Here is a 26,516-nt window from a genome sequence, read left to right as displayed (position 1 = left end):
AGGGAAAAAGAGCTTTGAAGAAACATTGACTCAAGTCCTCAAGAAAACCCAAACTATGCAGAACACCGTACACTACAAAGTGCCAGTCAAATAGCTAGCAACATTTTCTCTTCTGCTTCACATAGAAAATGGCTCAATTATTACTGCTATAAACTGATGTCAATTACGCTTGTCCCCATCAAGCTGCCAGCTGTTTGCTGAAGTAGGTGGTATCAATTCTACCAGCAATTTCAGTATATGAACGCCTTTTAAAAGTTTCCCTGCTCTACTGACTGAAAATATTAAAAATATCCCATTTTAAACTACTCTTTCAGAACAGTCAGGCACTAGGCTGAACTTCAGACTTTTCACCTGTATCTAAAAATGCTTCAAGCTTGAAACATTTTGTCTGTTCTCATTAAATTTCTCAACTACTATATGACATCACATAATAAGTCCTGTCTTATTACAGATCCTACTTTTCAAAGGCAGATAAGTTTGCAGATGTATTACAGGCCTCTGCAAATATCCTATTTCCTTTCAGTGCTATATTAACCTTAATTTCCTCCTCTTTGAAGTTCCAACATATCACTTTTCTTTTGTGAAGGACCACACTTCCTTCTCCTTTCCTCTAGGTACCTTTCTAAAATCAGCAATATAAATGCTGGGAAGAATCAACAGAACTCCTTCACAGCAACATATCAATGTTTTTCTTGAAATGTATCTTGGAACTGCAGACTAAAAGAAATATCTTCCCCCCCCCGCCCCCACCACAGTGTGATTAAATACATACAGGTACACCTGTGAAAATACCAGCTCTTGGTCTATTACTCAAAACTACTACATAAAACAATCTTCTTGTAATCAAGACTAGCGATCATTCTGTAAGCATCTTTCTATATCTGTATCTTTGTAAAAAACAGAATAAGGTGATGAACTTACATGCTAAGAGAGTACAAAAGTGACCCTGTACTGCCGAAAGAGATGAAACCGTCCAGTGAGCTGCTGCAAATCTTGTTAATGATGTAAGGCAGTCATCCTTTAAAACCAAAGAAAAAGAGACACTGCCACAGTTAACAAAGGTCCTCAATATGAAAAGGTCTCTTGACTTACAGCATTCTTTTCAGGCCCCTCAGCTGCAGTTTATGGGAGCAGTTTGAGTTCCCTTCGGTATTTTTGACTGTTACCACGAGAAACCCTGGCCTTACTAAACTATGCATTTGTAGGAAAAAAAATCCCATAACAGTTTTGCTAGATTTGATTTTTAAACAGATTAATAATCAGACACTGATTGACTACACAGTGGGATCCAACAAATACAACTCTCAAATAACCATAACTTGAAATTTAGATATTCAGCATTAAGGAAGAACAATTCCCTCCTTTACCACTAATTTAGAGAAATTGCTGCTTGATCCTTACCTGTCGACAAGGTAAATGACCAAATAATGGTTTATCTTCATCAGCTAAAATTCGTTCTGGAAAAAAACAAAACCCCAAAATATTTCAGTGCTGTGAATTTAACTAAATTCTAAAATTTGCATATAAAGGAGCAAAATGAATACACTAGTACCTATGGTCTGTATCGTGTAAGCACAGCTTCCCCAGCACATTATAGGTACACGTGGATCTTCTTCATTTGGATGAACCTTCAAGCCTACTTTGTATGTTGCCGTACCAAAAGTTGTCAGCATCTCTTTTATGCTCTCAGAATAAGGATTCCTGAACCAAAGAAAACAATATTACTAATTCATTTTTTCTCTACTGGCAGCATAGTACTTTTCACGATAAGCATTCACCCCATAGCTGAACACCTGGATTTTTAAAATGTAGGTGAGAACTCCAGTATTTTTTTTGGATCTAGTATTCTGTAACCTCTCTTCTGTAACAGATGCACTCCCAATCATTTTTTGATTATTTGATTGGAACCAATCTCATTTTTTAGCATTAAGAATATCCAGTCTTCAAAGATAACACAGTTAAGATTAAATTAAAAGAACTATGTGTGACTGATGGCAAAATCTGTCATCAGCTGGGATAGGTGTCTTGCATTTCTGTGTGCAGCTGGCAGATAGATGTCTGCACGATGTAACAAATTTCATTACTTTCTGCCCAAGTGTAGAAGGGGTAGACTTAAATACAGACATACCATAGTAGAAATTACATATTAACATACTCTTCATTTCATAGTCTTTCTTGATGTTTTAGCTGTAGTACTGAGCTATAACGAGTCCTTCATCCAGTCACAAGTGAAAGAAAGCTTAATTGTGATGCTGACATTTATACAACATCAGTGTCTTCTCTGCACATCCATATATCACATCTGCCTCTGAAATTCTGCTGCATTATTTACTTGTGTGTTGGGATTCAAGACTATCACAATAATAGGATCAACCTTTCTAATTAAGGCAAAATTCATTTTTTTCCTTAATTAGTGAGACCTTATAGCACAGAAGTCACATTCTATTCTCATGTTACCATTTCATGATGGTGTTTTAATTATTTATTAAGATGTAAATACATACTTCGGTTTGAAATCTGGTCTAAATCCTTCAGGTAATTGCAGCTGATCCATTTTTTCTGAACTACCAGAATTGCCTGTACAAACAAGAAGTAATAAAAGACCAATTATTCACCTATACATGATTTTTACATTAAAAAAAGGTGCAGAAGCACATCACCAGAAACTAAAATTCCAGGCTACTCTTGCCACTTTTGCCACCACCTCAAATCCACTGTGGCAGAACCATACTATGTGGTCTTTTTCATGAACTGGGGTTGTTTTGTCTGGAGAAAAGGAGGCTGAAGGGAGACCTTATCGCTCTCTACAACTACTTGAAAGGAGGTTGTAACAAGGTGGGCATCAGTCTCTTCTCCCAAGTACCAAGTGTTAGGACAAGAAGAAACAACCTGAAGTTGGGCCAGGTGAAGTTTAGATCGGAAATTACGAAAAATGTCTTTACCAAAAGGGTTGCGAAGCACTGGAACAAGCTTCCCAGGGAAGTGGTGGAGTCACCCTCCCTGGAGGTATTTAAAAGACATGTAGATATTGCACTTAGGGACATGGTGAACTTCGTAGTGTTAGGTTAACAGTTGGCCTCAATGATCTTAAGGGTCTTTTCCAACCTTAATAATTTTCACATAGAAATACACACATTTCTTCAGACTTACTTGCACAGTCTTCATTTCGAAGTAAATGCAACACTTTTGTTTGCTGGGATATTGTTTTGATCCACTGAGCTAGGTTTGGTTGACCTGAAAAGTCTAACCTGTCCAAAAATACACATAAACAGAATACGTGCATTAGTTAAGAATGAACTATCTACAGGATTAGTATTCCATAAGTATTCCATGCTCTTCTGTTTCTCTGTTGCCCACGTATTTCTCTACCTTCAGTTCTTTTCCTGTAGGCCCTATACTTTACTGTCCTTTCATACTCTAAATTCCATACAATGCAACAACTGAAGAAGGTCCATAAAACAAACTGAGAAGGCAGGTAATCCACTTGAGATTACCAAAACAGTAGATAATAAACACTTTGAAAGTGGGTTTTGGGGTGTGGCTTTTTCAGAATTGTAATGGTTTTAACCCAGCCAGTGACCAACTCACCATGCAGGCCCTCGCTCACTCCCAGGGAATGGATGAGAGAATCACAGGGGTAAAGGCTAAGGAGGCTCATTGGTTAAGAACTATTTAATAATTGAAATAAAAATTAGAATAATGATAATAGTAATAAAATAATATACAAATGAGTGATACACAGTGCAACCACTCACCACCCATGGACCAAAGCCCAGTCTGTTCCTAGCTAACAGTCATGAAGCAGAGTAAAATCCCCAAAACTGCAACCCCAGAACAGAGCTAGAGAGGGAATTTCCCACCAATACTCATCTATATATTGGGCATGACATTGTATGATATGGAATACACCCACCGGCTAATTTGGGCCTTGAGCCTAAACCTAAGCTCAAATCCTAAACCAGTAATTGCGGGTCCATTGCTCTGGCTATGCTCCCTCCTAGGTTATTGTGCACCTGCATGCTAGCTACGCACGGGAAGTTGAAAAGTTCTTGACTGTCTCAGCAGCAACTAAAAACATCAGTATGTCATCAGCATTCTTCCCATACCAAATCCCGTAGTAAATACAAAACATTGTGCTACTTTATCTGCTAAGAAGATACTACTACATCCCAGCCAAAACCAGGACAGGGGTTTTGTCTTTTACATTTATTGAGGAAATCTATATAGCAAACAGACCTGTTAAACAAAACTCTTGGTGGAGGAAGCAGAGGAATAACAGTGTTGCTTAAACATTCACAAAGTGGGCAAAGGAATTCACCATTTTCTACATCATAACTTGTGTGTACTCGTAATCTTTGTTGCCTTCGTTGCTCTTTTGCTTGGACAGCATCAAAATACCTTCAGAAGACAAAGATATTAGTGACAAATCATTAAAATATTACCCCAAGATATAAATTCATTAATTCTCATTAAGACACCCTTTTGCCTTTTCGAGATATACATAAGAGAATTATCTGAAGGAAAATGCTCTACCTTCTGACTGAAAGTATTACTCACTGCAGGGAATTCTTGGTAGTCAAAATCCCCCAAAGGGCTGAAGTTCACTGGGCTGTCAAAATCATATTTAAGTCTGAGCTTTAGCGATTTCCACTTATGAAAATAGGTAAGGGGGAGAGGTAGAGAGAATGTTGAAGGATTTAAAAAAAAAAAAAATTCTTCAGTTTTACATAAAATTTTGAGGGAGGTGCCATAAGCATTGACCATGTGCTTATTCCATTACAGGTTACAACAGAGGAGCAACTTGAAAAACTAGTGGCTGATCTCTGAACCCTATACGGAAAGGAACTGAATTCACTGCTGAATAACTACTATTCCAGAGCCTCTGGGATGGTTCAGAGCATGCCTGACAATGGCCCAAAAGATGTCTGAATACAGGCATCTATGGACATTTCCAGGAGTTAATGGCAACCACACAGGACTGTACATGAGCTACACAAGAAGATGAAGAACACATCCTCAGTGAGCAGTGATATCAAAGACCACAAAAGAAACCTGTGCTAGGATCACTGCATGGTTATGACCACAGAATCTCTGGTACCTCGTAACAGTCTTCACACATAAGGCAGAACTTGAAAACAGGCACTTCAAGAGCCATGCCAAGGACCAAAGCACTGGCCTAAATTGAAGTCAGAGGCTTCAATGGTTTGTATTTGTCACATGGCATTGGCAACAGATAGCACTAAGCATGTTTATCCCCCTCCAAAAATCAAAGATTAAAAATGACTGAAAAAGGTTTTTTTAAAAAACCCTAAGAATTAACTTAAAACTGAATTTATGTTGTTGAAGATGAGCTTGAACTAGGTCACAGATGTTTCTAGTTCAAACTAAACTTGTCAGCAGAATTAAGAGTGCAAGGGATACACATTTGAAACTTCAGTAGAGAACATAAGAAGCAGTAGGAATATGTCTATTACAGAACTGCAAAACCCCCCCAAAAAACTGAGCTTCAGTGTTCAGATACATGTGCACCACAGGGGATTATGCATAGGGATAAACAACCAAAAGAAATGAGAGCTGCCATGTGTGGCTGTGGATTCTTCTTTACCAAGATGACAGATAGTAAATGAAAACTATTTTGAATACGTTTACAGTATTTATTAAATCAATTTCAATTTTTTTTTTTCCCCCAACAGAAAGCTGCTTTCATGGCTTCATGACATTCTTTTTCTAAGTTTACTACACGGTATTAATTTTGCCATTAAAATTAGTGCCATTAGGCAAACTGATGACATGACATGCTATTTGGACTAAAAACTTAAACAGTGTTTTACCTTTGCCAGCAGTGAGCATGCATAATATGTCCACAGCTACCCGTGTGTGTTCCACATGACAGATCTGGGTGCATGAATAATGGGTCATACTTTTCTGTATTTAAAATAAAACAAAACAACTTTGAAATAAGCATTTATCAAAAGACTTAACTGCTGATAAAATGTTACAAGTATTGTGTAATTTTCTTTTGAATGTACATAACTGTACTTAAACTTCAAACCAAGCTTTTGGAGGCACTGAGCCCTGGTAAAAGTCCCCGAGATCTTCAGAGTGAGAGCGCAAAACGATTTAGTGCAGAAGTTTTCTATGTGTTTACGTATACAGAATCCAAAAGAACCTTTGTAACAATCCCATTGACCAAAGAGTTATCTGTTTCATAAAGTTACCTAAATCCAAGCATTTTTTATGATTACCACTAAGGGGCATTTCAGATTATGTAACTGAGAGGAAGGAAACCTGTATCTTGTGCTTTTACAGCAGTACATCAACACCTCCTCTCTCTATAACATTATGGGCGTAGTTGAAGAACAAACTGATTTTGAAGGATTTTTTTAACAGTTACATATAATTTGTCATAAATAGCTGTCAATGTTTAGATAATGCTTTGGTGTGTTCTACATTACTATTTAGAAAACACATTCCTACCTCACTAAAAATACAGTAGTTTTGCCATTGATGACAATGAAGTAATTCACAATTATACACTTAACATAAGAAGGTGACACTACTGTCTCAAAAGAAAGCACGTAGTTGTTACAGTAACTCCAACATCCACCAATATTAAAAGACAACTATGAGCACTACTTACCAGGGTCTGGAATAATTTTGTTTCTATTTTTAGACAACACAGTTGATCGCTGAATAAACGCTGCCAAGACCATAGCCCTGCTGTCCACTTTTACTTCTTGTTCCTCCTGACACAGTATACACATAACAACCTGTCTGTGTTCAGCTACTCTAGTTTGCTCTGGTCCCAAGGCTGTAAGTTTTGCATCTGAAATTACAGGGCTAGAATATTCAAAGAATACTAGTGAGCAAATTATTTTAAGAACATTATAATTAGATAATTATTTAAATGTGATTAATGACCTTTCTACCTTTATGATAAATGTTTTGACAAAAAAAAAGTTTTGGCATTTATGCAACACTATGTCCCCAGAAATAGTTGCGCAATAATGTATTTTCCAGAAAAAATTAATACCCCCTCAATACTGGTCTCCCAATAGTATTACCCACTTCAGTTTTAACATAGAAACTTTATCTGTGACCCTCCATCATCACCATCTCTTAACTGCCTGACAAATTCTGAAAATACTCTCTCCTTCCCCATTAAATCATTAGCATGCTTCAATTCATATTTCAGATTACAAGTATATTTTCTTCCAGATCCTCAACAGACACAATCGGTTATTTTCAATTTACAATGCTTAAGAACATAGTCTCTTCAGTATTATTAACAATTTACTGGATAATTTTACACACAAAATTATTTGCCTGTTTATGCTGAGCACTATGAGGATGGGATGAAGGAGCAATCAATGTATATCCCACCATCTTGACAATAACAAGGAGGAAAGCATTCCATTTACTGCTGGCTTTTTGGTCTTAAGTCTTTTGAATAGCTTTCCATCAAGACTAAAAAAAAGGCTTTTCTAAGCAGTAACGTTAGGACAATCTGATGTAAATGTTACAGGAAAAAAATTTAAGTGAGATTCCTCTACCTATTGTCACGTACTCCAGAGGCTGAAGTATCTAGCTCCTCCAATGTTTGCTGAAACAGTTCTTTGTTTTCATTTATGAAGTGTCGCTGCATCTCAGACATCTGGGCCATGATCTTCTCCCTGCGCAGTCTGGCAATCTCAGCTTTTCGCTTCCTTTCAGCTTTGTCTTTATCACGTGAACTCTGAAATTGTGTTCTTCACTTAGTCATTTTTAAAATCGTGTTACAACAAACAATTTATTTTAGCTACTACCATGTGTAACTTGTACTAACTTCTAAACAATGAAAAACCCATAAAAAGACAAGAGGAAAAAGTCTACCAAGAAGTTATTTTGTGCCCTCTTTTCTTTGGCTCATGTTCCATGTCAGGCAGAACTGCAGATCTAGAAGGGTACCTCTCCCTTCAACCTTAAACTGTACTTTGTACTTCCCTTCCAGCATTGATAAGATAAAAAGGTGACAGGTCTCTAGTGCTACTCTTCCTTCATGTTAGCTGTATACCTAAATGCACTACAGTGCTCTGAAGTCATGTGTAGTACCTAGAATGTCACGTCAAGCTCTGCTGCTTCATTTAGCTCATCTGTAATGACCTGCATGGTAAAAGAAACGGCATCTATGCATTTTTAACAGCTTTCAAAGTAGTTTGAAGTTATGGGAAGAGCAGAATCTTTAAATGCTGTTATTAGTACTACAAACAGTTTTAAGTAGTAAACTTGTCAAAAATTTGGAGGCTACAATACACAAAGCAAAGGAAAAATAGTCCAGGGACTCTCCCAAAGGTCCTTCAAACAAATGGGTTTGATCTCTAACCTGAGACAGAATTAAAATTTCAGAAATCATGGACATCTCCTATCTTTGATTTAGAGCTGCAATCAGAAACACAGTCCTTTGCTAGTCACAACCCAGACTTGTTCCAGATCAGCTAAATGCTACAACTTGGTTTTACCTCCTCCATAATATTTCCTTGCGTCTCAGCCACAGGACTTGTAGAAGAGTTTTCTCTTAGTTTCTTAATAGTATTAAAAGTCTGTAAGGAAAAAAACACAACACTTAACTTGTGACACGTGCACACTATAATACCGGCCAGATGACATGCAGGGTTGGATTCCAGAAGAAAGAAGCAGGTACAACAAATCAACATGGGAAATAAGGCAATCATCACAGTATAATTAGGAAAGTTTCAAAAATATCATTTCCACAGTTATATAAAACAAATTTACCTTCAATATCCATCTGATCATGTCCTTATGCACTTCCAGATGAGGTGCGTTTTGCAGTGTTTCTAGCATAGCTAGTATACTAGGGGAATTATTGGGTGCGTCGCCTGGTCCTGAATAAAAATTACAACAACAACTTGATTATACTGTTACTTGAAACTAATCACTCACTACCATTAAAAACAACAAAAAACCAAAACCCAACACTTGCCTATGTTCAGCAGCTGAAGAATTCCTTCAAGAAATAGGTACAAATATGTAACTTTCATTCACACCCCCCCCCAAACGTTTTCATGAATTCCCTCCAAACCCTGAAAAGTTAGAGGAAATAGTCTTTAAAGTCTTGCTCACTGACTATATTTTCTTAAAAGACAAATGCACTGTATGTGCTCCCTGGCTGTTTTCACCTTGGGAGCTGCCACGTAGAACTTCCAATATTTTATTTCCCACCTATTTTAAATGGAGGAGTCTTAGTAACTTTCATGTTCTGACTAGTCCCTCTAGTTTTGCTACAAGATACAAAGGAGAGTCGAGATTAAAAGATCTTTTAAGAACTCAACTACAGTTTTTGCAATTGTAGCATCTGATCATGTACAGTAATCTTTGTTGAGACTCTACTTAAAAATATTAAGAATCAGATTTACTGGGAATTATTCAACTTCTGGATTTATCCTCCAGAAAAGGCCTTTAGTATCGCTACTATCAGAATCTACACGTGTAAAGCACATATGTATAGTCAACCTGGTACAATTTTGAGGGACAAAAAAATATACTCCTGTGGTAAATGCTGTTCCAGAAGAATAAAATATGAGAGACTGGCAATTTTCAGTTATGTAAAATTTGCTATACATTCAAAAAGAAAGGCATACTTGATATTTTCTGAGTGAAGGTAAACGTTACAACATTCTCCTCACTGAGATTCTCCAGATGCTGTTTTTCCTCTTGTAATGCCATTCCAATCAAATGCAAAACCTAGGTAAAAATAACACATTTTAGTTATTTTCTTTAAAAAAAAAGCATATAATCTCTTCATATAATTTGAGTAATCCATTAAGGGACAAGGAAGTCATACAATAAAATTATATAATAAGAATATATTTGAAGTTATTTCTCTATAATTCCAAAGCTACATCACATAGGAGCAACAGTGTGTGTTCATAAATTCTTGAAACTTTGCCAGATAAGAATGACATTATACCACTTGTATCTTTCTGTCTGCTGTCCTGTCTAGCGAGTGAGAAGTCAGTGCTTTGTAGCTTTCTCCCTAGCAAGTCTCTGGACATAAGCATAATGCGTATTTTAAATTCTTTTTACATACAAAACTTAACTGACTAGAAGTTAAAATTAAACTACATTTATTCTAACACTCAAGAAACATTTTAAAATAACATTAACTTTTAGGTCAGTAAAAGGCTGTAATCTCCCTGAACTTAAAAACGGAAATTACCCTATTTGGCACTAAAATAGTCTGAATGGCATTTTAAAGCTGAAATACTTGGATGTTGTTAGTAAACTCTGTCATGCTGAATCAACTACTTTTGCTACCCCATACAAATTGGCAGGATGCTCTAGACAAAGTGTTTCTGAATGCCTGTAATCAACATTGAAACCCTTGTAAGGAAAGGATAATCACCGGAAAATCTGTAGCAGAACCGGAATGTAACAGTCTAAGATAACTACAGAAAAAGTGGTAAAACCTGATTTGAGTCTTGAAGATTTTTAAATTTGTTTTAATAAGTAACAGTCAATTTTTTCTCAGTCTATTCAGGTCTATCTAACAAGGTCTTATCAGATATGGGCCAGCTCTTCCAGATGTCTCATATCAGCCTTTGCATGGCACTTCCAAGATGAGAGCAGTTAACTTCAGAAAGATGCAGTCCAATTGCATGGCACCAGTGCATACAAAGTGCTGTTTCTGAGCAAGTGATAAGATCCTAATGAATCGCACACTTTGGAGAACAACACAGAGGTACCCAAATGGCTGAGCATGTTTTAGTTCAGTTTCAAAAAAATTCTATTCAAACAGTTATTCCAAAGCCTAGCATTTTCACATCACCTAAACGTAACCACATTCTTAAATTTTTGTTGTGATTTATAACACTGATATACTGTTCCATTTTCACCTTTTTTTGTGTTAATACAGAATTGCTTATTATTACACACCTTACTATAAAAGGTAATATACACTCAATAAGAGTCAATGTAACAAAAGTAACACTTAGTTTCAGAGCTGGGATTTTATTTCAAAACATTAATTAAAAATCCATCAGTGTTTCTGAAAACTTTGGGTTTGGACACTAAACCAACAGCCCTGACCAATATGAATAGCCCTCTGATGGCAGTTCATCACTTACCTCTGCACACCACAGAAAATTATCATAAGGGACAACAAAATCTACAGTAACCCTCCAGGTTTCTAAAGATCATGATAAATAATTAGGAACAAACAGCTGAGTTTCGCCAAACTGATATATTTTCAACTCAGAAAATGATTTTCTGAACTTTTACAATTTTTTCCTAAAGTGATTTAGCCTAAACTGAAAATAAGCAAAGGAATGTCAAGAGAAAGTCAACGTGCTTTACTTAATATGCAACAACTCTGATAAAGTGGTTCTCTACCACAATAAACACTATTTCAACTGATTCAAGCATAATTCTTCCCTCTCGTGTGCATCCCATTTGAAATGTACCTTTCATTCCTTTTTAAATAAATTGCATCGGAGGCAGAGGGATTTCCCTAGTCTTCTATATCAGAAAATACCATTTAATTCTCATTCAGAGTATTCTGAATATGTTAGATAACAAGTAAACAACCCAAATATATAAATCCATGTTAAAATATTAAAATACATATTCCTTCCTTTAGCATAAGTGTAATTTTAAATAAGGAAACATACCCTTTGCAGCATGGACTCTGACCAGGCATAGCCATTGTGTTCTACTGCCCACTGCAGTATAGTTCCCATAATGCACAGCATGACATCAGATTGCAGAATATTAACCAGACTTGCAAAAAGTGGGCACAAAGGAGGAAGTGCTGGTGGTGGAAGTGCTGAAAAGGAAATTTGTGTGTTTGACATTTTAGCATCTCTAAAATTTGCAAGACCCATATAAAACATCTGACTTTCAAACAGCTTAAGAGCTTAACCCAAGATAGTATACTGTTGCTTAATAAACAGTATTACAGACAACAGGCTGTAACATTCTACGTGGCTTGCACATAACAGAAAAGCCAAAGGAATAAGCCGTTCAGAAGGCTGATTCCACAACAGATCAGATTCCGGTCTATAACCAAGGAGACGTAAGGGAAATTGCTGCATTTTCACCAATTTCTGGCTAGCCCAAGGACATGATGCTAGTCTCAGTGTCAGGGCAATACACAGTTTGACAGGTACTTCTCTCTTCTCCCAAAGAGAAATACCTGTATCTTCTCTATTCTGTCTTTTCAGCTTTCTTTGTGCTTCCTCTGCCTGAAAAAGAAGAATGATGTCAATATCACTCAAAACCTGTACAAACATAAAACTAATAAAAAAGCATTCATATTTTATCGCATTGTTACTGTTTTTCCCCCTTTCCCTCAGCCTTAAATAAAACAAAAAAACTTTCACTTCTTTTCACTTTGTGTTACAATCCACTTGTAAAGTCGGGCCTGCATCTTCAAAATTAATCTTTCACCTGGAGCCAGCCTGGATTCTTCTTCTAGCATAAAATTCTAAGACAAGTCTGAGCTAAAATGGCCATTTCCATTAAGGTAAGTGAAAATACAGATCGTTTAAATACTTTCAGTAAAATAAGTCCTAAGAGAATCCACAGATGAGCTCCTGAAGCTCCACTGATTTCAGCAGCTCTGTATAGGGCACAGGATCTAGTGGCACAGAAATCACTGCAAAATCTTGGGCAAATTTGCCAACATTCTCAAGTTAACTTTTAAAAGTTAACTTTTGACCAGCTGATAATACTTCTTCACAGAATAAAGATCTAGGGAGGAAAAAAAAACAAAAAAACCCCCACATACAAAATAAAAACCAGAAAGTTAAATTACTAGGTACCTTTGATTGTTCTGCCCTTGAAAAGTGATAGAAATACAGATTGAAGTTCCTGGCACATTCTGGTTTTAGTTCATAGAGCCCTCTGCCTGTTAAACCAGGTTTCCTACAAAAAAACAAACAAACAAACAGAAAACCAAACAAACGCTTCTGTTCATTGATTATTAACATCTGAACATAAAAGGTTAACTAGAACAGCTAAACACTGCTCAATACACATTCTAGAAATCAAATAAGTAACAGTATCAAGAATTATGCACATGAGTAAGGACACAGGGAAAACAGTGACCCAGCCTCCTTTCTTCTATTCTCTCATTTTTACTAACTTAGATATTGCACTTTTAAAGTTGAAATATTAGAATACAGGGAAACATACTTGAAACATGCCACTTCTTCAATCACACTTTCCATTCCTGTCTCTCTGTTCTCCTACAATGAGTAAAAAGGCAAGACAGTGTGTTACTGTAGTTCTTGGATTAAACACATTCAAATAACACACAACACTAGATAAGCATGCAAAATGACTGTAGTACAAGATAATTTTACTAGCACTCAGGAGAATGCTGAAGTGCGTAACATGAAAATAAGTTAGCGTGCTCAGTGTATCTTAGGAATATACACTCAATATTTTTGGTTTCTAGGCCTCTAAAATGAAATAAATACACAAAAGATGAAAAGACAAGTCACTGAAAAAAATGGTAAAACCACCACAAAAGGCAGCAGGAAAAATCAGCTCAAATATGTAACCTACTCCATACAAGAATTACCTTTTAACATTCCCATCCCCTTCCTACAATACATACTTACAGCAGTTAACAGGACCAGGAAAAAGTATCTAAGACTGACAAGATTTTAGAATTCTAGGTTAAATCCTAGTTTGCTCTTTCACCCAACCTTAAAATATTTTTTTAAAAATCATAATGCTATCCTAAAATTTTTCAAACTGTTTCACTTTAGAATATTTAGAACAATGCAAAGTATTTCAGAATTTATCATTGAAAGTACCACCAATATAGTAAAAGATTAACTTTTGAATTTTGACTACCTTCAGAAATCATGTTTAAAATATTACTTTAAAAATAAAATAAAGGACTCTACAAAACCACTCATACCAGAATTCAGATAAATGCTTCTGTCCATGCAAATGAAGTGTTTATGTTACACAAGTCATTATAACTGTGTCCGATTCCATGTCTTTTCAATTACTGTCAGGCTTTAAAATATAAGTTTATATTTCTGGGTGACTCCAACAACCCACTTCCATACATCTACTCAGGGTTTACATGCAGACTGCAGAGACTGCCAACCAGACAGCCTGATAAGAAACAGTATTTGAAAAGAAAAAAGAACCGAAGAAGCTCTCAGGTGCCTGCCTCTGTCATATGTTTTTTCCTCTTCTCTAGCTCTTTCCTAACTGCTCCATGACAACTATTAATCTGTACTCATGCTAACCTTAGCACAATCATGCTACTCCCATTCCACATTAAGAGGCATAAAGTTGCATAAGAAAAATTTTCAGCAATCAACCTGACAAAGTTTAGGTTACCTTCCACCCCCCGACACTGCCCTCCCAAGTTACTTACATCTTCTGGTAATGCCTTGACCAATTCACTGTGTGCCATTGGCCTGATGCTCAGCTGATGGATGATCTCTCGCTTGATTTCATCTGTTGCATTCACCTGTCCTATTCCAGGACTGAATCTTTCACCTGCAAAAATAAAATGTAACTTTTTTTTTTTAGGGATTTTAAACCCCTCTCTCTCTTCTTCTGCAACTTAAAGCAAAAGACTCAAAAATAAGTCTCTTCTGTGAAATCTTGTGCTCACCCACCAGTGTTCAAAAATTATGTTAATCTAACCTACTTTACCAGGAGAAAAGCCTTGAAACAAGTCAGAACTACAGAAGTTCAAAATAGAACTGAACTTGAGATGACAATGAAGAATGCTCATTACAGACCACTAAAGAGACTAAATTTTAAAATTAATCAAATGTATTCTGAACTTACCAACAACCATTATAATGAGGTATAGCATCTCTTCTATAAGAGTGTTATTTTGTTGAACAACATCCTGAATCAAAAGAAACAGGCAAAAAAAGAATTTACATTTTTCAATTAAGGGTAAAAGAATTATTCCATATGCTGAAAATATTTTTTCAGATCTTCAAAACATTGTCTGTTTTCACCCTTAGTGCTCCCAAATTAAACTATGCTGAAATTCAACCACAAATACCTTAAACTTCTCAAACAATGCAAAAATTAGGCGTTTCTGACATTTACCAGTTTGACAGGTAAAAATATTTATATATATTTCAAACTGGTCAAATTAAGTTAAAATAGGATAGTTTTAATTTTTTTTTATCAACAAATTGCACAGTCTCTATACAACAACACCCGATTCACTTTCAGAAACAAAACTGCAGATGTTCTGTTGTAGTAGTACATAAAATACCTTGTTAGTATTTTCTGTGCTAAATCTTTTGCCATAGTCTGGAGTACTAAATATCTGATAAAGTTCAAAGCGACTCAGCATTATCATCAAGAAGTGATTTGGATCCATCATAGACACACCTGTCTGTTAAAGAAAAAAATTATTATGAACAGAAAATAGATTGGTTGTTATTATAGCATATTTGTATATTTGTATACAATGTTCACAGTATATTCTTTATGAAACTAATGCCTCTCTCTATCTTGGGCACAAAGATTAGTTACTTAAGTTTATTTTCTTAGGAGTCCAATAACACAAGTGACAGCATGTTTGACAAGCAGGATCGTATGCTTTATCAATAATTTCTGATGCCCCTTCAAGTGTAAAATATTCAGGGTTATTCCTTCTATCTCAGATACTCAAAATTAAATTAAAGACTTTTGGTTGGTTGGTTTTGTTTCTACAATCCTGTTCTTGCTGGCTTAAGTTTGAGAAGACGTAATATCACTTTGTATACAGTACATAAAGATTCTAAGAACAAATTCCAGTCCTCAAAACAAAGGCTGAAGACTTTCTAAGACTTCCCAAACCTTCCTGGAAAAAGAATACTAATGTTTGAATATTGCAACAAACATTTACTTCCATTTCTGAAAACTACTAGACAATTTTTTTTTCCTGTTTACTAAACAACATATCTACATTAGCCAATTATAAATATTTGTCGTTATTTTACTATTGCTAATGGGACCATCTTTAAGACAGAATAATTTCTAACAAAACTGAAGGATATCTACCCAAACGGGCAGCTGCAGACAATCATTAAAAATCAGAGTCAGATCAAGCCTCAGGGAAATACACCTGAAAGCAGAAATCACATTGGGTATTGCTAACTCTAGGTAAGATTTGAGGGACTTCCCAAAAAATATTTTGCTGTCTAGGTGAACCATGCACCCTGAGCTGCAAATTTTATCTTTTGTCAACCTCAGTGTAGAAGTAATGCATCAGACCTCTCTGCATCAGAGCTAAGTAGGCAGCCATATTTGTAAAATTTCCTCTGAAGAGATAAAAAATATAAATAAATCACACACCACTATATGGGGTTCCACCTTCCATTCAACATTTTAGATGTCAGTTTTGAAGGGAGGGAGAAGAGGCAACACATACTTTGAGTATGTTATGGAAGACCTGAAGACTCACACAACTGCCAGTACAGCACGACCCATTAATTAAAATACTACATTCTTGAAAATATAGCATTACGTACGGGTTACACAGAAAAACATGCACTTTCTGCAGTATATTTAAAAAACAAGGATTACAACAACAATATTTCATTTACAAACTATTCGTAAAGACACAGACACAACAAAAAAGTAGAAGTCTTTCCACAAAAATTGTCTTTTGTCCTTGTCATTAAAAGGTTCTAATGCAGCTAAAAACACATGCACAAATATCCTGAAAATGTTTGGTAAAAAACGCACACTGGTGCATGTGGTTACCTGAAGCATTACTATGTCCTTGTCAAACATCTCCCTCCTGCACTTCACATTATGATAGTAATAAATCTGAAACAAACAAACCACAACAATTAACAAACAATTTTAATTACAGAAAAATAAACTTTGCCCTACAGTATTAGGAAACAAAAAATGAATTTGAGATTTAAAAAGTTATATGAAAATATTTGAATGCAAAAAGCATTTTTACATAGCACATAACAAGCATAGTTGCTGGCTGGGTTGTACTGATCTAATATCTCGATTGCGCACACTTAGAAGGAAAAACTCTTGTGGACCTCTTTGGGCTAACATTTTAATATATCTACTTGTTTAGCTATTAACTGTTGGAAATACACAGGAGAGAAAGCCCTTGAAGTTGGAGAAATGGGTTTTTTTGCTCCATTAATTGTTCTTTAATTATTTGAGATATCATCTTTCAGTAATTGTCAGTTTCAGCAAAATATTAACATGGTGACAGAACCATACTTAACCCAAACCATCCCGGGAGTAAACTCAACCAAGGAGCAGCAACACCACAATCACTACATGGTACTGAAATGTGGGAAAGGTCAATTCTACGACAATTAAGGAAAAATAAAGAGGTCTGTCAAGATTCTACCTGGGACTGGGAACAATCTTCAGCATGCTGAACCTTCCTCTAGAGACACATAATTTCTCACCAGAATTACATGGAGGAGAGGTAGGCATGCTTTCCCTCTCTTCCCCATGCTAATAATGCCCATTCCAATTTTGTGGGAAAATACCCAAAAGGAGCTGGCTGAACATGAGCTCTCCACTGCCAAAGGAAAGAGAAAGGACTTCCAGACTGTGGAAACCATATTACCTAAACTAAACCAGGCTCTTAACTTCAAGATGCGACAACCAGGGGAAATTAACACAGAGACTTATTTCTCCATCAAAAGCTATGCTGAAATTCCAGATTTGACGTGTGTCTACAGTAATATGGGTGCTGCTATAACTGTATATAACTAGAGCTCCCTTTGCTTTAATAATGACAATAAAGGACATCACCTTATAAAGATCCTTTAGGTTAAGAGGCAAGAAGTGTCAGAATATAATACGTCCGAGTAGCTTAATTCAGCCTGCTAGTACACATGCATTGAAACTATCTAGTGAAGGTAGGGACTTGTGGGAGTGAAAGAAGTTTCTTGCAAATAAATGAAGATAACACCTCACAGAACTAAATCTTATTTCTGTTGTAATCTGTGCCTTGCTGAGAAAAATCACTTTAGACGATCACCCCGGGGGGTGGCACTGACACTACAGTACCCATTTTATAGTTGTTATACCTGAAACACCTAAGACTTAATTCATACAAACACAAAGAACTTAAGTTTAGAGATGGATGGAGTTAATCTCCAGAAGCATGAAAGTAGTATGAGAGATAAAAGCCATGAAACACTCAGTTCTATGCTGGATCTAATGCTTCTGTGTGGTCTTCAGATGTTAATTACTTCATAAATAGTAGTAGTATCTTAATGGTGCATATTTTTGAGAGACTTTTATGTGAAAGTGATGAACGCACTACCAAAGATACACAGATCTAATTCTGCACTTCAAGCTACTGCTGGACAGCACACAGTAAAAAGGTTAGGAGTCATTAACCTCATTATACTAAAACTTCTTTACACACAGAGCACTAAGTTCACTGAGCACTGTAGCAGTCCTAAAACAATAAAACAACTTCTCACTAAGAAATCAAAGACCAATTTAAAAGCACAAACACTTAAATGATGTGAGTGCTGACATAAATGCCTGCCTTGTACTGCCTTTCATATGATTTATGTAAGTGAACTATGAAATCAATACAGAAAGGGGAGGTTTTGAGGTCTGAAATTATCTTGGGGGAGTTATCAGTAAACAGTGATTCTACAGCTACTGTGTACTTACCTGATTAACAAGAGAGAACCCATTTCTTCTCCACATCCCTGCATGCACTTGGGCACATAGGACTAGGCATCGCAGAGGATGTTCTATTAACATAGGTGGACTAAGTTCACTCTGCGTTAAGAAAACGCAATATTTTGATATATAGAGAGAAAATGAAAGAAAATGAGACTAAAATGAAAGAGGATGATATCTGTGATAATTAATATATTTTGGCATACAAAAGAGAAGCAAATCCAATGCACATATTACAGAAGTTTGAGGAACCTTATTCACAATCTATCCAATCATTGTTAATCAACTTAACATTCTGTCTTTGCTCCGCACAAGTACTCCACAAGGGCTTTAGTTTATTCTTAAACACAGTACGTTCCATATTTTAAAACATCAACATTATAAATTTAATAACATTGTCATTTGCTTTCTTTCACACAAAGGTTCAGTACTTCTTCTTTTGAAAGACACCGAGATTTCTTCTCCTAGTTATGTTTCCTCCCCTTTTAATTTATCTTGCTCTTTTTCACTTCCCCTTAAAGAAATAGCACATCAAAAAGAACATTCAGGTAGCAAGAAACAGCTGGGGAAGAAAATTAGAACCTAGGCCAAGGAGAAGGAATCATATCCTGCCAGGAGTTCTTAAAAACAGTTTCTACTACAAAAAGAAGGTAATGCAGGAGGAATAAAATACAAACCTTAAACCCAAGTCTTGAGTTATTTAAGATGGCAATACTGATTGCTTATGCTCTGGTCATTAATATCTAGATATTAATCTTAAGAGGTAATTTTATCTACTAAAGATAGACTCTCTGAACAGAATTCATAGCAAAAAGGTCCTTTGTTTTACTTAATAATATCCTACACTTACATGACCAATTTCACATTTAGCATTAATTATGTTTAATGAACATGCCACATTTAATTACATACCAGGGGTAGCAGCTCTGGAAACTTATATGCCACTTCAGTTTTACTCAGCAAAACATGCAAGCCTACATAAATACATGAAACAAATACATACATAATATTACACACAATATTTTATGTAATTCAACTAGGACAAAAAAGTAATCTAATTAATTTTCTGTCAGACCATTTTGTAGACACAGCTACAAGTCAGCAGATTTATCACTCTGCAGCTACACAGCCATTTCCTAAAGAGACATATTACAAAGTATACATTTTAGAAGAATCGAAGTTTTCCCATTGTATTTGTATAAAACTTGCAGTACAAGTGAGATTTCTGCCTTTCTTTTGACTTTATCATATCCCCTCAGCAACAGCCAAGAGTCCTCCTCCTATCAGGACAAATTATCAACAGCAGACATCTCATCCTATCAGTCCTTAGAGGTTTATAAAATACGCCAGGGATATAATGAGGCCTCTACAAAATATATAAGGGTTTTCTGGTTTGCTTTGTTTTAAAGCTACAAGGTTTTTGCTTAAAGAGTCAAACATTCAAAGTCATTTGACACTGAGCTGCACAGTATTTTACCCAAGAATTATCTTTTTCAGTTCATTACTTGTGAATTTATTTTTATCATATGACTTTCTGATTCTGTAAGCTAAAATTCATCAACCTTTTTTCAACACAACTGTTGAACAAGATAGGCACTATATAAAGAGAAAGACATAGCTTAAATTTCCTGGTGACACATCTGCTTGACAGATCTGTTCTCTAACAGAATGTTGATTACTCTATTCAATCTGACAGCTAAACATATTTCAAACAGTGAACCACAACCCATGTTTTGTTGCATTTCTTTTGCACATCACTCAAGTGGCAAAAGCAGCAGTAACTGTCTACAACACATCCCACTGATAAATCCAGAGGCATAAGACAATCTCCCTCAGGCCTGAAATGGTAATAACTTCTCCAACACCTGGGAACATTCTGCCTAGAGCTATCAAACAGCTGAAATACGGCTAAAACACATCCTATTCAGGCTTTAAACAACTGTTGTGTGGTTCCTTATATACACACAAATACAAGTCACGTTGATACAACATTTTTAATCTCCTTTAATATTTTTAAGCTAGTTCATACCTGCAAGTAAACGAGAAACTGGGAGATGAATGCTAACTTTTTCCTGAGAAACACAGTATCTGATGGTCTCAACTGAATGTCCACACATATTAAGAACAATAGGCTGTTCTCCATCAGTAAAACCACTGTGACACTGCATCAACACAGTCAGGCATTTCTTGTAAGCTTCAATTAACACTTTTTCCTAAAAGAAAGACCACAGTTTACAGAAATTGCGAAAAAAACAGAGCTCCACAAAATAATACAGCCAACACAAAAAAAGCCTGACAGGTTTGGGGTTTTTACCTTAATTAACAGTCTTGCAAAATTAAGATAAGGAATCCAACAGAAGGAGCTTAATTAAGGGGGGCACGATTCACACATTCACACAGAAAAACAATTCAGAAGGAACTTACATCTAATGCACACCAGTCCTGCATCATTGAAATAACAAGTGTTAATTTCATCTGCAATGTAAATGCCGCTTCCCATTCTGGTTCCATTTCTATGTGTTGTCCTACTTGACGAGTTATTGGATCCATACCCTAGAACCAAAATAATTATGCATTTCAACAATATATCACTGAAATATATTGATAATATTAGCATAAGTGTGAGACAGTGGTTACCTGTCCTTACAAATATATTGTTGCTACAACAGGAAAAAAGAAGCTTGGTACCATCTGAAAAGGAATTATACACACCTAAGTAATAATGAGAAAATGAAGCACAAACTCGAAGAGAAGGAATACTGGGACAAGAAAGGTTTTGGATATGAGCTCTATATATTAACAACACTTGCAGAGATTTCAGTATTATGAGGAGTACAATAAAGTTTGCATACACACATACATTATCTTACATACATGTTTTGGTTTCTGAACATTATTTTCTAGGGATGTGCAGTTATGTACCAACTAAAGACTGGGTACTACAGTACCTAATCAGCTCTTGGCATAATAGTAAAAAAAAGCATGATGAGGATTACTACATATAAAGAGACTATCATAAACAGACTTAACAAAAGCTAAGTGCTGAGAAAGGTATGCTACTGAAGTACTGAAAAATGGCAGTGAACCTGGCTTATACCTAACTTACCGTACAGTAAATTTGCCCTTGTAAAGGCTGCACTGCTTTTAAAATACTCCTCTTAAAGTAATACACTACATGAAAAAACGGGGGGAAAAAAACCAAACCACAGTGAAGAAGTCTACTTGTATGATGGGAACTATATGTTCCTCAACACAAGGAATAACTCTGCAGACATTTAAGTAGTAACTGGAGCTCTCCCTATGAGGGGAAGTTGTTTAAGACGGGCCAGATTTCGCTCACACCATTGTGTCTCGTCTGCCTCTACAACCGCAAAATACGCCCAAAATTACATTTTTCTTTCTGAAACACTCTTCCTTTTTACTTCCCTCTACAACAAACTAAATTTTAAAAAGTTAGATGAGATGTTATGTTTCAGGAAAATACGATGACTCCGAAAGTTATACTGCACTGAAACTATAAAATGGAGAGTTCACTAAATTTCATCCATTTTTATATCATTATAGCTAACTTCCTGCTTTAATTCTGCAAAATTTTGTAATTCACAGATTTACATACCTGCATACATTTGAGCAATTCTAAGAAGGCATCAAAACCCTCTAGGAACTTGTGCCTCAAGTCATCTGACCACTCAGTTGGCTTACTTATCAACACATACCTGCAAGCATTAGAAAGATGCAAGTGTTAATTTTGTATTTTTTTTCCTCCTCAACTGATCAAATCTCACATAGCTGATATACTTACTTGAGATCCAAAATAAGGCTCTGAACACGCCTGAACTTGAAAGCCTGCAGAGCAGTGTAACGTTCGAACTGAAACCTGCCTTGGTTGTCACGGTGCCTTAAGTGGTCCATAAAAGTTTTGATGATAGTGGTCATGAGATTTTCTTCTGTTATTAGCATTCGAGCCTATGCCAAAGTACATTGAAACTTGCTGTAATTAACAGACACAGCTAAGACACTTTCACACTGCATCATTAAGTTTATAATATACAGGAATTTTTATCTGAAAGTTATATCAATAATTAAAACTGAAGAACATATTGAAAGCCAATCTTCCAAACATTCACAGAAGAAAAAAAAGTAATTTAGCCAGAAATTATCATAATCCACATCTCTTTCTTCACATCTCTTCTGTACAGAAGTTCGACTATGGTTAGGCTCCCGCTAACCTACATAATAATGCCAGAAGACATATGTTATTATGTGTCTTATAATTAACTTGTATCTCCCTTTAAGTTGTCTCCTCTCACATAATTTAACTATGAGCCCATTAGGGGAGTGATGGCTCTTCTGAAGTTTTCTGTTTACAAACTGTCAAGCACTATGGTGAACAGCACATCTCCTGAACTGCTAAGGAACTGTGCAATTACCACATGGAAATTATGTGAAATGACTTATGATTCCCATCAAGGGCTACTGCATATGTCCATGTGGTGTAGGAAACAAATTAACAGGCATTGTGAAGTCCAATGAAGAGAATCTTTCACACCCAATCAAACCTAACCCAACCCCACAACAGAGTAGGGGGCACTGAGAAGTTACTGCCATCTCCTGCTTGTGAGCTCTCCCAGAACTCTCCCATTCTGCTGGTTCTGCAAGGTAAAGGGGATGAGTCTAGCAATTCTCATATCCCATGAGGATTTTATTATGTGGCTGGTAGACTCAAGATGATTGGCCACTCTGATCTACCTCAAAAGCACTGTGGTTGTTGACTAGAGCTTCTGGGTTCTACAGTTGCTAACGATACTCCAAAACACAGTTTCTAAAATGTTACTGCGGGGGGGCATCTAATGGTTAACATTTTTGCCCCCAAAATCATGACCAACACAACCACCTATCTTCCCTCAAACCAAAAAATGTCAGTTACTTGACAGCTCAAACTCTTAAATTACTAAGGTCAGTTTGAAAACGTTACTAATGGGGGCTGGTGGTGGTTTTACATTCTTCAACTTGTTAATTCAGTTAAGAATGAATGGCTCTAAATAGATTTAAAAAAAATTCTTGTTTTATATGATAGTAGCTTATCATAACTACTTCCATGTCAGTCTATTCCACCCTTCTACAGAACAAAACTAATTAATTTTACCTTTTTGCATACTTTTGAAATAGAAGACACATAAAACGGACACTGTAATTATTTGCGTCTAAGCAAATGTTTGAAATTCCTTATAAAAAAGTACTAATACACATATTCTACTATTCCATCTGCCAAAAGAAAAAAATAACACCATAATCATTTGAATAATACTAGTTGCTTAGTTAGACTAAACTGCTACAATTAGACTTAACTGCAAGTCTGAACATTGGCAAAATTCTTATTGACAGCATCAAAATTAAAAGAGGTAATACTGCCCTGAACCATGGAAACAAAATCCTGAGGTCCTGTTGAATTCCCATGAATAACATCCATCTCTAGGAAACTGGAAACCAACTTTGCTCAGTATCATAACTGTCATGCTACTATTGAATTTTAGAGCTCAATTAAGCCAATTAAATTTGGAAGGATTCAGAAGCATTCATTTTTTAAACAATTCTGGTTATGAACCAGCACAGCTCAAAAGTTTGTCTAGTTTGTAATACAAGCAAAGACAGGCTTATTTGGACACAGGAGCAAAAAAAGATGTTTCCCAAACAACCATAAACTGGTGAAAGACCAGCAGAATTAGCAAGCTGGGAGAAGTAACAGTGCCTGAAGCACTGTACCAAAAATTAACAGGAAACCTGAAAGAAGGCATCGTCCGAGTCTAGAAGTACGAAAGTAAGGAATATCACAAGACAATTCTTGCTTGCACTTGTGTTGACTGGAAAATTAACATAAAGTGGATCATTTATAAAACTGCACCACAGTGCAGCTTCAGTGGCTCTGAAACTGTGATACACGAACTATAATGCAGATTTCTACAAACAGTAACTGTGGCTCAGTATAGTGAGGAATTTAAAGGTTATGTGTGTCTCAAAATAAACATTTCAGCACCTTTCTAAAAAAACGTAAAAAGAAAAACAAAAAATATCCAACCCACTTGGGGAAGTCAGCCTCAAACTTTGCAACACTGAACACTTTAACTTCTAAACCCATAGCAATGTATGTAAACAGTCTAGCTGCTGTGCAGCAGCAGTGCCCTGCATTTCCACAGTAATGTTAAAGAAATCTGCAATCTTGATTCAAGAACCTCAAATGGCTTTTAACAAATAAAAATTTCCTTTTTTGGTCTTTCAGTACTTACAAGAGAAGGCACTGTGAATATCTGTATCGAGAGGTCAGCAATTGAGAACTCTCTGTCGTGGTCATCTTTCATAAAATCACTCTGCAATCGCTCATAGTTCTATTAAGAAGGAGGCAAAAAAAGGCAAGGAGTGCCAACTATCAGTTTTTAAAAGAAAGACAGGCACTACTCACCAGAGTAGGTACAGTGAAGAGTTGGACAGACAGAGCAGCCACCGATACTGCCCGCTCGTGATCATCCTCCATATAATCTCTCTGCAACTGCCGGTAATTCTAAACAACAAGGGGAAATTCACCTCTAATCCACACTGACCTGATTTTTTTATTTAAATGTCTGCTCTGGGAAACTTTAATGCCATGACAAAGGGAAAAGTAGCTCTTATGGGTTATTATATAGGCATTTTGTACAAAGAACATGCAAGTTCATCTCCTCACATGAGAGATCTGCTCACTCTCCTCTTCAAATTAAAGGCTAGTATTTTATTTTCTACTCAAAATGTTATTTGTCTTCATCAGAGTAAGTGCAATTTTGCACTGCTAATTTAAAGCATTTCAAATACTAGTTACTGCAGAAATATTTATCAGCACAACTGAACTTCAGCACTATTTCTGAGTAGTGCTGTAACAGCTTACATCTCATCAATGACAAGCGATTAGCTTTTAAAAAGTGATCGCCTGCATAGTTGATGGTGAAGACAAAAACATCTGAACTGCTTTAGTTCTGGAGAGCCTGGAAAGCCCATTTTCTTCCCAGGAGATGAGATGCCATTATAACTATTACTTTGAAGACAGAAGTAAGGTAGTCAGCATTTCATTTCAACTTTTCATTTCCAAGAAAAGGAAAAAAGTTCAGTTCATTTGCAGCACTGTATACTAACTAAACTCTCTTTGCTAGACAGTTTAAACATCTTAAGGCTCTTTATAAGAAAGATACTTACTCTAGCAAAGCGGATAGCAAAAAGTTTCTTGTATTTCAAATCCATAAGTAGACTGCTCATGAATAACTGGTGATACACATTTCTAGCTCCTGTCAAGAAAAAGGAATGAAATATTGCATGTCACTGTTTTCTACCAAGATATTATTGAAACATTTAGAGAAGTAAACTTTTACAGAATGAGGTAAGTGTGCATTTCACAGCAGAAGTTGCTTTAATTAAGTCTCTCAGGTGATGGCAAAGGACAAAGTAGAATACATAAAAAAAATTCTTCAAGTGGCATTATTTATTACTCATGTATAAGATAACACTGAGCTGTTGAATGGGAACATAAGCCTTCAAATATAAGGCAAGTCAGGCAAACAAGAATGGAACTCTCTTCCTCTGTTTTGCTAGTTGTAAAGATCTCTGCAAAGTAATCAGCTTAGCTGTCTCTGAATTTCTAGGCTTTCTCAGCAGTATCACAGAAAATCTCAACACAAATGAGATTTGACTGTACATAGCTTGGAAATACACGCACATTCATACCATTTCTTTCTGTAGGTCACTTAAGTCAAAAGCCATTTACACTATTTCCTTAATGCAGAGCAACTATGGAATACATGAAACAGTGGAGAAATACTGATGTTGAA

The 26,516-nt window shown here is 36.0% G+C and overlaps 1 protein-coding gene across 1 annotated transcript in view; it reads right to left on the bottom strand.

The window, feature by feature from the left end:
• Positions 1 to 26,516, bottom strand: part of UBR2 (ubiquitin protein ligase E3 component n-recognin 2) — a gene marked incomplete at its 5' end in the record, with an annotated part of 51,524 nt that overhangs the window by 9,556 nt on the left and 15,452 nt on the right. The window contains 29 exons of the mRNA XM_010084667.1: positions 922 to 1,018; positions 1,402 to 1,457; positions 1,553 to 1,701; positions 2,505 to 2,577; positions 3,151 to 3,248; positions 4,237 to 4,398; positions 5,832 to 5,925; positions 6,641 to 6,840; positions 7,554 to 7,735; positions 8,499 to 8,579; positions 8,773 to 8,882; positions 9,639 to 9,741; positions 11,667 to 11,821; positions 12,191 to 12,239; positions 12,819 to 12,921; positions 13,192 to 13,244; positions 14,399 to 14,523; positions 14,821 to 14,884; positions 15,266 to 15,388; positions 16,744 to 16,809; positions 18,655 to 18,765; positions 19,579 to 19,640; positions 20,696 to 20,879; positions 21,091 to 21,219; positions 22,283 to 22,382; positions 22,469 to 22,632; positions 24,951 to 25,049; positions 25,124 to 25,222; positions 25,888 to 25,976. Coding sequence (XP_010082969.1) covers positions 922 to 1,018; positions 1,402 to 1,457; positions 1,553 to 1,701; positions 2,505 to 2,577; positions 3,151 to 3,248; positions 4,237 to 4,398; positions 5,832 to 5,925; positions 6,641 to 6,840; positions 7,554 to 7,735; positions 8,499 to 8,579; positions 8,773 to 8,882; positions 9,639 to 9,741; positions 11,667 to 11,821; positions 12,191 to 12,239; positions 12,819 to 12,921; positions 13,192 to 13,244; positions 14,399 to 14,523; positions 14,821 to 14,884; positions 15,266 to 15,388; positions 16,744 to 16,809; positions 18,655 to 18,765; positions 19,579 to 19,640; positions 20,696 to 20,879; positions 21,091 to 21,219; positions 22,283 to 22,382; positions 22,469 to 22,632; positions 24,951 to 25,049; positions 25,124 to 25,222; positions 25,888 to 25,976 — 3,180 coding nt within the window. The remainder of the gene's footprint in view (positions 1 to 921; positions 1,019 to 1,401; positions 1,458 to 1,552; positions 1,702 to 2,504; positions 2,578 to 3,150; positions 3,249 to 4,236; positions 4,399 to 5,831; positions 5,926 to 6,640; positions 6,841 to 7,553; positions 7,736 to 8,498; positions 8,580 to 8,772; positions 8,883 to 9,638; positions 9,742 to 11,666; positions 11,822 to 12,190; positions 12,240 to 12,818; positions 12,922 to 13,191; positions 13,245 to 14,398; positions 14,524 to 14,820; positions 14,885 to 15,265; positions 15,389 to 16,743; positions 16,810 to 18,654; positions 18,766 to 19,578; positions 19,641 to 20,695; positions 20,880 to 21,090; positions 21,220 to 22,282; positions 22,383 to 22,468; positions 22,633 to 24,950; positions 25,050 to 25,123; positions 25,223 to 25,887; positions 25,977 to 26,516) is intronic.

Source organism: Pterocles gutturalis, unplaced genomic scaffold (genome assembly GCF_000699245.1).
Source record: "Pterocles gutturalis isolate BGI_N339 unplaced genomic scaffold, ASM69924v1 scaffold6845, whole genome shotgun sequence".
In the NCBI taxonomy this organism is placed as follows: Eukaryota; Metazoa; Chordata; class Aves; order Pterocliformes; family Pteroclidae; genus Pterocles; species Pterocles gutturalis.
Note: the sequence above shows the minus strand (reverse complement) of the source record. Positions and strands in the feature narration are given on the sequence as shown.